The sequence below is a fragment of the Mauremys reevesii genome, linkage group 3, assembly GCF_016161935.1.
Source record: "Mauremys reevesii isolate NIE-2019 linkage group 3, ASM1616193v1, whole genome shotgun sequence".
Taxonomy (NCBI): domain Eukaryota; kingdom Metazoa; phylum Chordata; order Testudines; family Geoemydidae; genus Mauremys; species Mauremys reevesii.
Window position 1 is genome coordinate 194,785,886 of NC_052625.1, and position 18,192 is coordinate 194,804,077.

Consider the following 18,192-nt stretch of genomic DNA (forward strand, 5'->3'; position numbering starts at 1 on the left):
GTCAACCCTTCTTTTGCTGCGAGTGGCAATCAACTCCTCTTCATCACCCCACTTTCCTCCAATTTTCTTGAGAAAACGATCCATTGCTAAAATTATTTCTACGGCAACTTTTCAAACTAGCTTCAACCACAACATGCTCAGTCAGTTGCTCGGTAACCATTTCAGACAGTTCTGATAGGCATGTGTCTGCAAAAAGAAGTGGCGCACAGAGCCGGCGTTTGCCCAGGTCCCCACGCCACAGGGGGCCCCGCAAAGCTAAATTGCTCAAGCTTTGGGTTCAGCCCACATAGGTGGGGCTGAGTTCAGGCTTCAACTTTGTGCCCTGGGCCTCACCGAGTCTAATGCCAGCCCTGGCAACCCCATTAAAATGAACTCACGACCCACTGTTTGAGAACTGCTGATGTAAACCATTCTAAAAAACCTCCAAAGACTGAGATTCCACAATTTCCCTAGGCAATTTGTTCCAGTGCTTCACTTCCCTGACAGGAAGTTTTTCCTAATGTCCAACCTAAACCTCCCTTGCTGCAATTTAAGCCCATTGCTTCTCGTCCTATCCTCAGAGGTTAACAAGAACAATTTTTCGTCCTTCTCCTTGTAACAATCTTTTATGTGCTTGAAAATTATCATGTCTCCCCTCAGTCTTCTCCTCTCCAGACTAAACAAACCCATTTTTTAATTTTTTTCCTCTAGGTCATGTTTTCTAGAAATTTAATCTTTTTTTTGTTGCTGTCCTGTGGACTTTTTCCAATTTGTCCACATTTTTCCTGAAATGTGGCACCTGACCTGGAAACAATAGAATCATAGAATATCAGGGTTGGAAGGGACCTCAGGAGGTCAAATAGTCCAACTCTCTGCTCAAAGCAGAACCAATCCCCAGATAGATTTTTGCCCCAGATCCCTAAATGGCCCCCTCCAGGATTAAGCTCAATACCCTGGGTTTAGCAGGCCAATGTTAGTACTCCCCACAGTACTCCAGTCGAGGCCTTATCAATGTGGAGTAGAGAGGAAGAATTACTTCTCGTGTCTCGCTTACTACATTACTGCTAATACATCTCTGAATTGTGTTTTGCTTTTTTTTTGCAACTGTTTCTCGATATTGAATCATATTTAGCTTGTGATTCACTATACCCCACTGGGTCCCTTTTCGCAGTACTCCTTCGTAGGCAGTCATTTCCCATTTTATATGTGTGCAATTAATTGTTCCTTCCTAAGTGGAGTACTTTGCATTTGTCTTTAGTGAATTTCATCTTATTTACTTCAGACCATTTCTCCAGATTGTCCAGATCATTTTAAATTTTAATCCTATCCTCCAAAGCACTTTCAACCCCTCCAACCTTGATACTGTCTGCAAACTTCATAAATGTACTCTCTATACCATTATCTAAATCATTTATTAAGATATTGAACTGAACTTGACCCAGACTGGTCCCTGCAGGACCCCACTCGTTATGCCCTTCTAGCTTGACTGTGAACCATTGATAACTATTCTCTGGGAACAGTTTTCCAACCAGTTATGCACTCACCTTATAGTAGCTCCATGTAGACTATATTTCCCTAATTTGTTTATGAGAAGGTCATGCAAGACCATATAAAAAAAACTTACTAAAGTCAAGATATACCACATTTATTGCTTCTTAGTTTGTAATTTTGGTATGTTAACTCTGGCTATATGCAGTGAGTGTAAATTTATGGATTGTGGTGCAATTGGCTACTCCTAAGATTGTACTATTGGTGCCAACATTTTGCCTTTGTTAGTTTGAATGGTTTTCCTTTATTTGTTAAGTTACAGTTTGAAAGGAGGTAACACTCCCTTCTTTAAGATTAAGGTAACATACTTTTTTTGTTTGAGAGATTTGAGTGAACTGCTATCTGCTACTGAAAAGGACAATCATTTCGTATCGTCTAACCACCTCTGCCTGCCTCCAGTTTATGAAGGGTGTGACGATTTGGACCACTGAACAGCTGTGTCTCCTTAATCTCTAGCCTGGGGTACCGTTTACACAGCTTTGCTGTCAGAACATCCGCTTCTGACCTGCTCACGCAGCCTTCACCATGCAAATTCGCTCCCAGCTAAATTACATGAGCACTCTGATCAGTCACTCGTGAACTACATCCAGAGCGACACCCACAAATTCTAAGACCCAGCCTCGTCTCCACAGAAATGTGCATCTTGTACTGCTCAATACCCTTTTCAACAGAATAAGCTCATATGAAGTCTGTCATTTCATCAAAGGAAAATGATAATGCACCGGCCTTGTTACCCCAAATGGAGTTTCTTACACACCCTAATCCAAATACACTGGTTAAGATAAAACAATAAGTGTATTAACTACAGAAAGATAGATTTTAAGTGATTACAAGTGATGATGCATAAAAGTCAGGATTGGTTACAAAATAAAATAAAAGGATAAAATGCAAGCTAATACCTAACTTAAAAAGCTGGGTGAACTTAAAATCAAAAGGTTTTGTCTCACCATATGCTGCAGTAAATTTCACAGGTTGAGTCTCCTTTCAGCCTAGAACCTCTCTCCCTTAGTTCAGTTCTTTGAGATGCATTGATGTCATAAGCAGAGATGAAGGAGGAGAGAGGTAAATTGGAGGCCACTGTTTCTCATTCTTGTTCTACCCTCCCCTTTTAGAGGCTTACCCCCAGCTGAGGTGCTGGTGACAAGTAGCCTCTTGTGGATGTGACGTCTGACCCATCTCTGTGATGGAATGTAAATGTATTGTTTACACCTTTCCCCCTGTTGGAGAATGGCCACTTAAGCTGGTGATAGCTCTTTAACACATGGCTGGGGCCAGTGTGTCTTTGTCTCTGAAAAACTGGTTTGTGGGTGTTACCTGGAATTACAGCACATTTCAGTAACAATCATACAGTAGACTCTCAAAACTTCACATATAGTATTGCTACACAAATTCCAATATAATGATATTCAGCAGATTATGACTTTTCAAATGATACCTCACAAGGCATACTTGTTCAGAATTGATCATAGTCTTGTAAAAGTGGTGACTACAACAGTATAGACTGTCACAGAGGGTGTAAAGTCTACTATATGAGAGAGATCCTCAGCTAATGTAAATAAGCATTGCTCAATTGAAGTCAATGGGACTCAAGCATGTGCTTAAAATTAAATATAAACATAAATGCTTGGTTGAATCTTGGCCTAAATATGGTGTTGCAGATATTTGGAGGGGATGCTATATATAAATGTGTTCGGTTTGAATACTTTGACTGTTTTAAGGCACTGTATTACATAAGAATTTATTTTACATTTAACTAGATCTGTATGAAATACAATTAAAACTATCCTATAGAATGTTTTTTTTCTCAAATGGGATTTAATTAATTATCATGTTTAATTTTCACTTTCTTCCTCTCCTAGCTGCCTTTGCTTTCTGAAGAATAAAAATGAAGGCACACATTACTGGTTAAAATGCCAGCAATCACCATCCCAATGCTGCTGCATGTACCAAGTTGGTGTGTAGCAGAGCTCACCTCCATTGCTCCCCTTCTGACCTGGTGCATCCCCACAGCGGTGTCAGTCTTCCATTCGCTACAATTTCATTAGTGTCTATTTCAAAAGGATTTAGGGCTCAGGCTATGTCTACACTATCACTTATGTTGGTATAACTTGTGTCACTCATGCATGCGAATAAGCCACCCCCCAAGTGACATAAGTTACATTGACCTAAGCGCTGGTATGGAGAGTGCTGTGTCAATGGAAAACTTCTCCTGCCAACATAGCTACCGCCGCTCACTGGGGATGGATTAATTAAGTCGACAGGAGAGTTCTTTCCCGTTGGCTGAAAGTAGCTATACTGAGAAGTTACAGCGGCGCAGCTGCATCAGTGCAACTGGCTGCTGTAACCTCTCTAGTGTAGCAATAGCCTCAGTTATGCAAGATGCTGAGCCCTTTGACCTTGACTCAGGAAAACACAAGTATGTGCTTAACATTAAGCACACAGTGGGACTACCCACTGACTTAAATTTAAATGTGTATTTAAGTGTTTTCCTGGATCAGGGTGGGAGTACTCAGTACCTTGCAAGCTTGAGCCCTAACTGTTGTGCTGCATAAGGAACATATATAAGCAAACTTCTGGAATCAAAATTCTGAATCTTACCGTTGGCAAATATTACCCATGAGAAATAACCCAATCGTGTGTTATTTTTGTGCATCTTATTCCTGTTAAAACAACATTTAATTTTTGGGTTAACTTCAGAGTTATGGCTGCAAGAGTTTTGTGGGTGGCATTTATTTTGCAGTATGTGGTTCTTGTTTGAAAAAGGTGCATTATTGAAATCTACCCATTGTTTTTCAGAGAGCAGAAAGACAAACACGAATGATGGACTCAGCCCAGTACGCAGAATTTTGTGAAAGTCGTCAATTAAGCTTTTGTAAGTACTATCACATAACTCCTGCATAGTATTTAGATTTGTAGTTACTTTATGTACAATGTAGAACCTAATTGATACATTTTTTGGAAATGTATTTATTTAATGCATGAAAGAGTATATTAGATTCTCTGTCCTCAGAGCTGCTAAGTGATGCTAATTTATTACACTGTATTGAGATCAGGCAGACTTTTATTTATTTTTATATTTCCCAGATTTCATATAACACAAATACTCTGATGCTGAGTGCTAGTATAAAATCCATAAATAGATAGATAAAACTTTTAACCAGTTTCTGTGTTAAAACAACCATGTTTGTATGCAGCTTACCTTGGTATTGTTATACACAGCTGATTAATGAAGTACACCCTCAAGGTTGTGATTACTTCTGAAGGTATCTAAAATTAACTAATGGTATTAAGTTTTCCTTTTTATTTCTGCATCCGTAGACCATACAAAGAACTTACTAAAGAGCCTTTTCTATTTTAAGCCATAACGTCCTGCTGTGGAATTTATTCAACATTAGCCAAATTCATCAGTACACGCCATTCCAACACTAATAACATGATGACAGAATTAGGGCTTTACTAGCACTGAAAGCCAGCTTACTAGAAATGCTTGTGGGCCACAACTATAATGGGTTGTAAATTAATGGGTTTGATCATGTAGCAAAACACCATTACAGAAGCGGTTAAGTGATGACTAAGACTTCAGGTTAAAGGTCAAAGAGAAAGTGAGGTGAAAGAGCTAGTGAAAAGCATGACAAAATAGCACATGACCCTACAATACAAAATTGAACACAGTGGTGTCTTTAAATGAGAGATGTGTATCTCGTTCTTTATAACAAGGCATTTGAATTGGGTGCATGAGTGATTCATTTATGTATCATAAAGTGCAAATAAATGACACATCCAAAATAGCACTCTGTGTAAATGTCAGCAAATGTAGGAAAACATGTTTTGTAAGCATTTATTCTTTTCCTAATTCATTATGTTTTGAAAGCTCAGTTGTAATTTGGCATCACACGTCTGTGAACCATTAGGTAAATGGTACTTCAGATTGGGGTGATTTCAGCTAATGAGAGGTTTGTGATAATGCCATTTTTAAACCTAAAAATTATAATCATAACTCAGCACCAGGGCTGGCTTTATGCCGATTCCACCTATTCCCCGGAATCAGGCCCCATGCTGAAGAGGGCCCCGTGCCTAAGGGGGCCCCACTCTGGGGGTCTTCGGCATTTCAGCAGTGGGGGGGTGGTCCTTCACTGCCACGCAACCCCCGGAGTGGACCCCCACCGCCAAAATGCCGCCGAAGCTGCGGACCCCCGCCGAGTATTCCAGTTGGGCCCCGTGGGTCATAAAGCCGGCCCTGCTCAGCACAAATATAAATATTCAGTTTACAAAATAACATTGAATGTTGATGAACTGGAGAGCGTGATTATTTTTTTTAATGATCTGATGGATAATTTTGCTACATTTTTGCATAAGCGTGGCCTCATTTTCTCCTCACATTTAATATAAATCAAGTTGTTAGTTGATATCAATGGGGTTTTACTGGTGTAAAACCAGTGAGGGGAATCATACTCACAATTTCATTACCTAGCGAAAACAAACCAGATAATACAGTAATGTGCTAAATGGCAGACGGCCTTTTATTCAAAATTAAGACAAAAGACTATTTTCCATGTTTCCCTTAGTTGTAGTAGAAATTGAATTTAAGAACTGCAATGTGTTTAAAATAATAAACCCATATTACTGTAAGATAAAGCCATGTATTAGCTCCTGAAGAGTCACCCAATGTTACAGTAGTATTATAATTACTTAGTTATATAACACCATAAATCTGTATGGCATTTTAAAAACTGGTAGAAGAAAAGCTCCCTGCCCCAAATACCAAACAGTCTAAGACGACATGTGTAAGTATTCTCCTACTTCGGCTTCTTTTCCTCAGCCAACCAGTATATTATTGTTTCCCTGTCCTAAAATATGACGATAACAGCTGCCTTTCCAACCAACACCCCATCTCTCTTCTCCCCTTTACCTCCAGGCTGACTGAAGAGGCTGTTTACAACTCTATATCAAATTACTCACCCACCCCAGATTCCCTCCAGTTGATTTCTGCCCTCTTCACAAACAGCTCTCACCAAAAGCACTAAGGACTTCCTCCTGGCCAAGTTTCTTTCATCTTTCTCTAGTCATTAATACCATTGTTCACTCTCTCCTTAACAACATTTTATCCTCCCTTTGGCCTTTCCTGGTTCTCCTCTTAATTTTCCGGCCATTCCATTAGTGTCACTTTGGCCTTCCCACCTCCTCCCTTCTTTGTGCAAGCCCCCATGGCTCTCTGTCTCTGCCCATCTCTTTTTTTTTCCTCTGCCTTATTCCTGAGGTATCCTGAGAGTGTGTGAGATCAAAGCACTATTTCTGTGTTGATGATTTACAGATCTACATGGCTGCACTTTTTATTTCCCTCTGCCTAATACCGCATTTCAGACATACCCAGCAAATCATGCTGGATAGCTTGTCATCCTCCAAGACCCTAACATAGTTAAAACTGAGCTCCTTAATTTTCCTTTTAAATCACTTCCACCTTTCATCATTGCTGTTGATAACATCCTTATCCTCCTCACTCAGGTTTGCAGCCTCAGAGCCATCTTGGATTCCTCCTATCTTTATCACCATTTATCCAAGGGGTGACACAAGCCTGTTTTTTCTTCTACCATAATATATTGTAACTCCAACCCTTCCTGTCTGTCCTCACAGTTAAATGTTTGTCCATACTGTAATCTCCTGCCTTGATTACTGCATCTTTTTCTTCTTCTTTCCTTCATGATGGTCATAGCCTTCCCTTATAGGCTACCCAAAATGCTGCCTGTGAAATTAGCATCTTTACCCATTAATCTCACTGTCTCATTCTAACCTCCTCTTTGAATCCCTCCTTCTTGCCCTTCACATCAAGTTCAGTTTTACTGTTTGACTTTTACCCTGTCAGATGTAGAATTAAGCGAATAAGAGTGTAGATCTATTGTTAACATTAACTTCCGTTCACTTTGTTTTGAACTGACAGCCAAGAAAGCTTCCAAGTTTCGTGATTGGCTGGACTGCAGCAGCATGGAAATAAAACCAAATGCAGTTGCTATGGAGATTTTGGCATATTTAGCATATGAGACTGTGGCACAGGTAAGGGAATGTGCTATACTTATTGTGATACAGCAGAACAAATGTAACTAGTAATCTTAAACATCTTTCAACTAATCTCAGCAGACACTTCAGGCCGTGTGTTAACATTTCTTCAAAGTGTATTTGACCTTTTCAGGGACTATCTCTGTATTCCTTTCTAACTTTCATGCAATCTGCTGTATCTGAGCTTTTGTACTGTACCGTGTTCATTGCTCTGGTGTGTAAGTGGCACTTTTGGCTAACGGTTATAGCAAAAGATCGGCAGCTAGGAGGCCACTGAAACCACTCACTTTTCTATGTGAGTTCTGGCAATTCACTTGGGTTCAGTCATCCCAACTGTAAATAAAAGGTAGGGGCCAAGCCGCTTTAGGTAGACAAATTACTCAGTAAATTTATAAAAGGTGATGAGAGAGGTGATTATTTGAGTGCTGGTTCCGATGTGTATTCCACACGTGCCCGAGTCCAGAGGTTCATGAAAAGCAGTGTCTGTTGGCCCACATATGTGCAATTGCTCTCCAAGCATGAACTTGGGAGCAGAGCCTAAAGCTGCTAAACACAAGGACTCATCATTCAGGGCTTCTATAAGAGTAAGAGGCACTCTCATGGATGCAAGGACAGATCCCCATTCAGGTCTGTTCCTGAGAGAAGAGATCCCTCCCTAACCCCATCCAAGTTGGGCAAACCTTCACACACACATCCTAATGGCTCAGAACTGCTGAAGGCCCCAGGCAGGCCGTTAAAACACAGAAGAAAAAGGGTCCATAGATTCTCTTGGTGGCTCTGACTCCTAAACATAAAGACTGGCATCCATTGGCTCATCTAAGCGTGCAGGACCTGACTCTATGGCAATCCCAGCCCATTCTTCTAAGGATCAGCCACCTGCACCCTCTTGGGATGCGTCAGAATCATCAGTCCTGACCGCCCATACACCCTGAACCCTGGGACATGTGGACACTCATGTCTCATCCCCTCTCCTCTCAGACCCATCCCCTGAGAGATATTGCCACACCGGAGGACGAATCTACTTCAGTAACTCAAGAATCCTCCCTGATCCAGCCCTGACTCAGGAGTGTTCACCTTCCATACCGATGACCCCATCAGTAGAGCCAGATCAGGTCTCTGACTTGGATGAGTCAGATGCGCTGGCCAGCCATCTCCTTGCAGAGAGATGAGTCCTGACAGGGAGTTGAGGAGAACTGGATGCCCTCCTCCCAGTTTTGACTTTTCCAAGAACCGCTGCTACCCAGTGCCATAAGGTTCCTCTCAACTGATTAACCCCTCCTTTTGGCCTTCCTAGGGTTCATGGGACCCATAGTACAGGCATCCAGTATCTGTGCATGAGTCCTATGCACCTCTCCCATACAGCATCTCCCGGAGGCTGAAATTGAGCCACATCTGCAGGTACTGACAGGAATCTTGTCCTCGTTTCTGCACAAAGCAATTATTCTGTCTTCACCATCTCTGCCAGACAACCATAAGCAGTACCAGGAACGACTGTAGAGGAAAGCAAATGACCTTCAGATCCCTATGGAGGAGATCCAGGATTCCCAACACTGGCTCCTTGACAGTCTGCAAGCAAAGTGGCACTCCTGGGAAATGAGGCCATCATGGAGCCAGCCATAGGGTCCCTTCTGCACCCCCACAAGTAAAAGAGCTGAGAGGTGCACCCGACTCATGGATTCTGTGACTTCCACAACCTCCGTAACATAATCGTAGCCTTAACTATCGGGCTTTGTAAGTGAAATATGATTTTAACAACTGCTCTACACTGGCAGACTTTAAGGACAAATTTCCCCATGAGGACAGAGCCCAAAATCAAGCCTTCCTTGAGGAAGGCAGACTAGGGGCAAAAGTATTCCTACATGGCATCTAGAGGGCTAGCCACTATTCTGTTTATGAGGTGTGAGTTTTGGCTTCACTCTTCGTGGTTCCATGCAGAGGTGCGGAACATCATAGAGGACTTACCATTTGACAAGAAAACTGGTGAGTCTCTACACTCATTTCAAGATTCTAGATTGACCCTCTGCTCCCTGGGAATTTGCATTTTGGCCCTGAAGAGAAAACATGCCAGGCAAGTGTATAGGCTGAGACCACCCCCTCCACAAACATTCTACCATCAGCATTCAGCTGAGCCTCCATGCAAGCAACAGAGAGGTTAGAGACCTTAATTTTCAGCTCCCTCTACATCCACAATCTCCACCCATTGCCTGCCACCCACCCACTCAGGGCTACTTTTGATGCCTCAGTTGAGAATTACCTACCTTTTATGGATGCCAACCACTTCTATTCTGTCCCTTGTCCCTCCCCCCAAATCTTTGGGGGCCTTCTCTTACTTTTTGCTCACAATTTGGACTTTCTCATGACAGACAAGTGGGTTCTATAAATCATCCGCTATGATTACTCCATCAAATTTATCTCCCTTTCCTCCCACAAACCCCATTCCTGGTTCTTCTTCAAGGACCGCTCTCACAAGGAGATTCTTTGCCAGGAGGCAGATTCTCTTCTCCAACAGTGGCCAATAGAACAAGTGCAATCTCAGTATGAAGGGAGAGGGTTCTATTCCCCATATTTGTTAGTCCCCAAAAGAGATGAGGGTTGGAGACCCATTTCAGATCTTTGACAACTGAACATCTTTATTCAAAAGTCAGAATTCAGGATGGCTATACTAGCATCAGTAATCCCCTTTGTACAGGAGGGAATGTGGTTCATGGCTCTCGATATACAGGACACCTAGTTTCATATAGTGTCCTTCCCTTGTACTAGCAACAGCACCCAGAGTATTCACAAAGGTTTGTTTGTGGTGGCACCCCAAATTAGATGTAATGCTGCACAGCCTTCCCATTCTTGGTTGACTGGCACCTAACAGATCACTCCTACCATGAGGTCAGGTTAGCAACTTTGTTCCTGCTTCATCTTCTAGCAATACTGGTGTTTCTGCATGAACAAAGAAAAGTCCATTTTGACCCTCACAAGGACAATAAACATCGGAGTGACACTGGACTCCAATTTCAGAAGGATCTTTACTCCCTTCAGAAAGATTTTAATCAATGAGCAATCTGATAGCATGTTACTTGCAAACAAAAAAACTACAGTCAAAGTATGCCTTTCCCTACTAGGCCACATGGACTCATGTGCTTATGTGATACCATTCACCAGATTTTTTCTGCACTACCTATAGACCTGTCTCTGGTCTCTCTACTTACCAGACAAGGACCACGTGAACACCAGTGTGACTGTTCCCACCAGGGTCATTGCCTCTCTCACATGAACCTGGAACAAGTGCAAGTGGGAGTCCCCTTCATCGCTGCCAGCCCCAGTGCCACCATCATAACAGATACATCCCTTCTGGGATGGGACACTCACCTGAATGACCACACTGTACAGGGCATTTACACCAAACTGCACATCAGCCTGCTGGAACTGAGAGTGTTTCATCATGTATTCGCTCCATATCCAAATAATGTTGGATAGTATCATTGTGGGGTTGAGGAAGACCCCTGCCCCTCTTCCTGGAAGCAGTCAGGCATTGGAATGTTCAGAAACTGCATCACTATCCAAGCCACGGACCTACCAGGTATTTCTCTGCAGACCATGAATGGGAAATATACAGCTCTGAGAGATTCATTCAGGCGGAACACCTCAGTGGGATCTCTTCATGTCCCAGACGAACAGGAAACTTCCCTTGTATTGCAGGTATGGGCCATGATGCCCAGGACAATGCTTTCCTGTTATCATGGTCAGACCAACTCAGATATGCCTTTGTGCCCATTTCTCTGCTACCACAAGTCTTGAGAAAGATCTGTCATGACAGGGCCAGAGTCATTCTCGTAACACCCAACTAGTCCAGACACTTGGTTCCCTGAACTTCTGAAAATGTCAACATGTCCTCCGATCAGGATCCATCCCTTGCCTGATCTTCTAACTCAGGAAGACTGCAAAATCAGACACTCCCACACAGACCCACTTCACCTCACAGACTGGTTTGTGGATGGGCTTCAGAACATACTCCTGTTCAGACGCTGCCAAGCCATTCTTACTCAGAGTATTAAAGATTCAGCTAGGAACTACTATCTATCTAAATGGAGATGTTTCTACACCTGGGCATAGCGCAATCAGTCTTCCTCAGACTCTGTGGATATGCCAGTCCTTTTAGATTATCTACTGTCATTGAAGAACTTGGGTCTTTTCCTTAGCTCATTGTTGGGTCCATCTTGCAGTAATCAGTGCAGTCCTTCCTCCAGTAGATGAGCATTCCATTTTTACTCACCCAACAGATTCCTGAAGGGCCTAATCAGGACTTTTGTACCTGTACCCCTTTGAGAAAGACTCAGGAAGCTTGATAACAGCAAAGGTAAGATTTATTCCATTCACTCTTTCAAAGAGCTCACATTCTTTCTTTCCTCTTTCTTGTCTCTCTCCTCCTCCTGTGCATCCTGGAATTGTAGTTCCTGGACTCAAAGTTACAGGAACCACCTCAGAACAAATTTGCAAACACAAATTGGGGTAGCTATCTGCAACTAGCTAGATACGACCAGGACATTTCCACTAGTTGTCAAGCCTACACCTCAATGGGATCTCAGTCTCGTCCTGTCAGTACTCACCAGATCACTATTTTAACTTTTGGCCAGATGCTTTATGTCCTACCTTTCCATGAAGGTCACATTTTTAGTTGCTATTACTTTGTCCAGAAGAATGAGCACAATGGGAGCACTCGTGACTGATCCACCATATGCCCTTTCCACGAGGAGAAGGTCTCTCTTCATCTTCATCCTAAATTGCTCCCTAAAGTAATTTCTGAATTCCATATCAACCAACCTATCCACTTTTCCATTTCTTTCACAAAACCCAATGATTCCATTGACAAGAAAAGATTTTGTTCCCTGGATGTCAGATGTGCCCTGGAATTCTACCTGTCAAGGACCAAACCAATCAGAAAATCACCAAGACTATTGCTCACTACAGCAGAAAGGTCATGAGGACAAGAAATATCTCCTCAGAAGATCAATAATTGATTTTGGTTGCATCATCACATACTACCAATTAGCGCATTTCCCTCCTCCCGATGGGGTAAGGACACTCCATGAGAGCTACCCAGAGTCCCAGTCACATGTTCACAAAACATTACACATTATTAGTTCAGTCCTTTGCTGCAGATGCAGCTGTGGGGACTACAGTTCTTCAAGCATCTTTACTGTTGGCATCCTTCCACCAACCTCTGGTCTGAATACTGCTTGTCAGTCACCCACATATGGAATACATATAGGGACCAGCACATGAAGAAATGGAGTTTACTTACTTGTAACTGTATGTTCTTTGAGATGTACCTATCTGTATTCCACTATCTGCCGTCTATCCACTCTGCTTCAGATCCTGTTGGATTCATGGTGAGAGAGGCAGCAGCCAGCACTAATACTTGTGCCTTTGGTCTGGAGCATGAGGAGAGCAACTGTGTGTTTGCAGGCCAATGGACAGCTCTTGTTCATAATCTGTGGATTCAGTTGCATGGCGCACATGTGTATCCATGTGTCTGTAAGCTGGGGAATGGTCCCGCTATTGTGGGGAACTTTCCTGGCTTCTGCACTACCCCGGTGAAGTGGGCTATAGAAAGGATCTGAGTCCTCGCTCCCAATTCCTTTACCCAGAGGCCTCCCTGCCCTTGAGGACTCCCCTTGCACTCTCCTGTCTGGCAGAGTCCTCGTAACCCCAACAAGGCTGGGCCCAGGATTCCTGGGGGGGCTCAATTAATTTAAAAAAAGAATAAGGAAAAATGGGAAAGATTAAAGGAAAACACATTGCCCCGCTCTGTGGCAGGGAACATCACAAACAATGTCTCTGGACATCAGGGCAGTTCACAGTCTGTTCCTTGTAGGTCCCAAGCCTCCTTCTCAGGCCCTGGCTGTGCTGCAGGGATGCTGCGGGTTGGACAGTTGCTCTGGTGGTAGCCACACGCTCTCAGGCTCTAGGTGGCAGGACCCTTCTTTCCAGCATCACCCCCACCCTGTCAGGGTTACGATCCCCCCCCAAGTCTGGCCTGCAGAGCCTCTTGTTTGTGGCGTCTCCCTGTGCTGGGCCCACTGCCCAGGGTCCCCATCCCTCTTCCCAGCTGCTCACCACACCCGGCTCCGGACTGCTCCAGCCCCAGCTCCAGCTCCACACTGCCTCAGCGCTGCTGCTGCTCTGCCTTCAGCTCCCTGGGCTGCTTGTCTGGCCCCTCTGGTTCTGGTTGCTACAGCTCTGCTCCCAGGGGAGGGCTGCTCTGCAGGCTGCTTCTGTGACTCTGCTCCCAGCTCTGACCTGCTTCCTGGGCTGCTTCTCTGGCCCCTCTGACTCTGGTTGCTGCAGCTCTGCTTCCAGCAGCTCAGCTTGGGCCCCTGCTCTCTCCTTAGCTCGGCCCCACTCTCTCTGACTCGGACGATTCCAGCTCACACGGAGGATGGGACCCCCCTGGCCTCCTGACTCCCTGATTAGCCTGCCCGCCCTGTCAATCAGGCTGACCTGGAGCATTGGCCTCTCCCCATTGTTCCTGGGGACTGTCAGTCTCAGGCTCCTGATTTCCCATCGAGCCCTCCCTTTTTAGTGCTGGGAGCGAGCCAACAAAAACACCCCCACTGAATGTTAGTAAGGGGGCAACAATCCCCTTACTTGTGGAATACAGATAGGGACCACACATCTCGAAGAGCTTCCTGTTACAGATAGGTCACTTCCAGTTCTTTAAGTTAAAGTAACTCATTGCAGTTCAAACTCTATTAAAGGGGCATTTATAGTTTCATAGAGTTTCAGGCCAGAAGGGGCCATTAGATCATCTAGTCTGGCCTCCTGTATAACACAGACCATTACATTTTATCCAGTTACCCCTATATTGAGCCCAATAACTTGGGATAGACCAAAGCATTTCACTTTTCAGAAGGCTAAACTATTGTGTGCCACATGCAGAGAACAGGAGAGTTGAGGCCCCTGCAATGTCAGGAAATTGATCTGGAGTGATATGTCTAATGATCCTAGTGGTGATCCATGCTTCATACTGCAGAGGGAGGTGAAAAAAAACCTCACAATCCCTGTCAATCTGACCTGAAGTAAAATTCCTTCCCAACTCCAGATCTGGTGATCAGTATGACCCTGAGCATGTGAACAAGACTCACCAGCCAGGCATCTGAGAGAGAGGATTCTCTCTGCTACCTCAGAGCACTGGTCCACCCCATCTGGTGTCTCATCTCTAGCTCTGGTCACACCCTGATGCTTCAGAGGAAGGTGGAGGGGAAAAAACACAGAATACATCTGTCCAATTGTACTTAAAGGGAAAAAAAATCCCTCCTGACTGCTGCAGACTGAGGTGCAAGCAGAGTTGGGTAAGTATCCGGGTAGTTTTGAGCATATGGGGAGAAATACAGAATTTCCTGTTTTTTCCATAGCCCATGAAGGAACGAAATAAATAGGGGAATTCATACATTCACAGACTCCAAGGCCAGAAGGGACTGACACTTCACGCACACGGACTTCAGAATATCTCCTACAGGCTGATTAAAGCTTATGTTTTAGAAAGATATCTAATCTCGCTTTAGAGACTTCAATCAATGATGAATCCCTCTTGTTCCAGCATTTAATTACTGCTCGGAAATTGCATCTTATTTCAAGGCTGAATTTGTCTAATTAGGATTAGAATTAGGATCATTTGTGTCTATACATATAGTGTCTTCCTTCACTTTTGAGATGCAGTTCATAAAAAAACAACAAGGAGTACTTGTGGCACCTTAGAGACTAAGAAATTTATTTGGGTATAAGCTTTTGTGGGCTAAAACTCACTTCAGTAGATGCATGGACTGATGAAGTGGATTTTAGCCCATGAAAGCTTATACCAAATGAAATTGTTAGTCTCTAAGGTGCCACAGGGACTCCTCGTTGTTTTTGCTGATACAGACTAACACGACTACCACTCTGAAACCTGTCACCAGTTCATAACAAGTTCATTCCATCTCAGTGAACCTGGTCTTTAATTGTTGCTTTTGTTGCTCTTCTAGTTGGTGGACTTGGCTCTTTTGGTCAAACAGGATATGGCTCCCAAAGCAGGTGATCCATTCAGTCATGCAATATCTGCTACTTTTATACAGTATCCCAGTTCTGCTGAGGTAAATACTTGTTTTTATTTAATATTGTCAGTATAGCCATCATTTCATAAGAGTAGAAATAAATATCATAGGTAGGGTGGTACTTATTTTATTAGTGCATGCATTTTTTTGGAATCGTTGAGTTCCTTGTAGTCCATATTTGTATCTGATAGCTGTTGATGTGCTGATTCTGGGATGGGCAAAATCACTGTATGTTTATAACTATTAAAAAAAACCTTTTAAATGTACATATTAAAGACTATTAAAAATTATTGACGACAGCTTTACATTTAAAAATGAATTTTTTTTCTGCTTGTATAGAAATTCCCACTATCAGCCCTGAACTACTTCTTGTATGTGGACCTTTATTCCAGCATTAGAAATTAATATGCATACATATGAGCAATAGCAGATACAATAGTTGCTGTAATTACCTGGATCAGCAATCACAGTAACTTCCCAAATGTTGTATTATACTTCCTGTTACAGTAAGTCCAGGAAACCAATGAAACAGTTTTTTAAAAATCTCATTTTACAATAACTGCTTGACTTTTTGTTTTGATAGCCACATCTCTTAGGCCAGACCACAAATATGAAGAGTAATCTTGACTCCCCCGAAAACACACCACCTCCTACGCCCACTCCCCCAGCATCAGCAGGACCACAACACCTTGGGAAAACCCTGTCCGGAGCCCTGGGGAATGGGGGCATTGGACAAGACTCCACCAAAGTCAAACAAAGAAAAAGAAAAAAGGTTGGTGTGGATGAGGCTGTCGTAGACAGGCACTCAAAATATCTGCTGAAGATCTTGATCTTTTTCTTGGGCTTGAAATCTTGGTTTTGAAAACTGAATTGTAAAATATGGCACACAGTTTAAAGATCAGAATTGCTGAAAAGGCTTAAGACCTTCACTATCCTTATTTTTATCTCAGTAAGTTCAGCTTACATGCTTTGAATGAAATATGGGTATCTTTTATCTCACATTCAAGATATCCAATGTCGGTATTACCATTCCTAGTTTTCACTGTAATCCCAGGTTTTCTAAGTGGGAGGGATGATCATATCAAAACTGAAGTGGGGGAAAACTGAATAAACAAAGAGGTTATGCATCATTTGCTGTATTTTTCAGATATTTTGGGAAATCTTGGGAAAAAATATGTTACTATAACTCAAGGTCAACAGTATGAATTGAAGCACTAGTGTTGCTTTCATGTACGTTATTTTCTTGCCAACAAACATGCACATTCCACTAGTAATTGTTACATTGACATTATCAAACAATAAACAAGGTATGTATATGTTTCTCATAGAATCATAAGAGGGATAGACACTCCCCATATAGTTCAACTTTCCCTCACTAATAAATTAACTGTCAGCATTGGCTTTGTTACATACCATACCAGTGAGGAACTTATTGATGATCTGTAAAAATATTTGGATTAGGAGTTCTGAATGTTACTTTTCCCCCTTCCTTTTTACATTGGGTTGGTGGGGTTCATATGAGTGATTTGCACTGCAGTTCACAGGCACAAAATATTAACTAAGGATGCAATTTTAGGTACAATTTCGTTTAATATAAGCTCATAACCTTACTTCAATGTCATTTTAAAAAAATGTGATATTTATAAAATACTGTACAATTTACTGAAACAACATATCCAGTTTTGACAGGAGTCTACTAGGCATAGCTAAGGTGTTGTGATAGACCAGCTGTTTAGCGAAGAATGCTATTCATACTGCATCAGGGCCCAGACCAACACAAAGCTGTGGGTTTCACATTCCCTTTATGAATGTCATTTAGAAAGGACCCACCAACACATTATGTAGCATGTGGTCTCCATTCATTGATACCAACTGGGACCTGTTGGTGGTCAGCACTTCTGAAAATCAGTCACTTTATTTAGATACTTAGCTTTAGACATCCAAGTCTGAAAATTTTGGCCCATGTTCATAGTATGTTTGTGTATATCTTGTATATGTGGTGTCCATTGTATGTTGGTCATGCTTAATGGATTCACCAGTGGCATTCCCCTGATCTTATCACGTGGCAGTCACCTGGATGAAATCTGTGAATTTTCGCAAGCAGCTGTCTTGGGTAGCCAGAGAGGCCTACACCAACATTACAGTTTGCCTACTAAAAATACAATACAGCTTCTGCTCCTGCATAGCCAAGAAGACCTTTGCAGCATCCATGGACCTGCATGCATGAATCTGCTATTTCTTGCACAGGATCCTTAGTTCAAAAATCTATTTAAAATCTGAAAATTTTCCAGTTTGAATCTATTAAGATATTTCTTTATCTTTGTGACTTTATAATTACGTTACAGGTTTCATTTTCAAATTTAAATTTGACATCAGACGATTGTGATCTTGGTGTCTGCTTTGAAATACTTACCAGAATTTTTTTGCTGCCCCTTAATATTATAAGGAAAGCTTGAAATGTTTCAGAAATAGCTTTCTGTGGTTATTGCAGCATGACTTACATGATCCTTTCATTTGAATTTGAGCATTTGCT

The 18,192-nt window shown here is 42.5% G+C and overlaps 1 protein-coding gene across 17 annotated transcripts in view; it reads left to right on the top strand.

Moving 5' to 3' along the window:
* SUPT3H (SPT3 homolog, SAGA and STAGA complex component) overlaps positions 1–18,192 on the top strand; it is a 448,093-nt gene that overhangs the window by 364,711 nt on the left and 65,190 nt on the right. For all 17 annotated transcript variants that reach the window (XR_005595949.1, XR_005595950.1, XM_039529531.1 and 14 more), the window contains 4 exons: positions 4,324–4,399; positions 7,463–7,575; positions 15,591–15,698; positions 16,243–16,431. Coding sequence is in view for 15 of the 17 variants with exons in the window: in XM_039529531.1 (XP_039385465.1) it covers positions 4,324–4,399; positions 7,463–7,575; positions 15,591–15,698; positions 16,243–16,431 (486 nt within the window). In the remaining 2 variants the exon portion in view is untranslated. The remainder of the gene's footprint in view (positions 1–4,323; positions 4,400–7,462; positions 7,576–15,590; positions 15,699–16,242; positions 16,432–18,192) is intronic.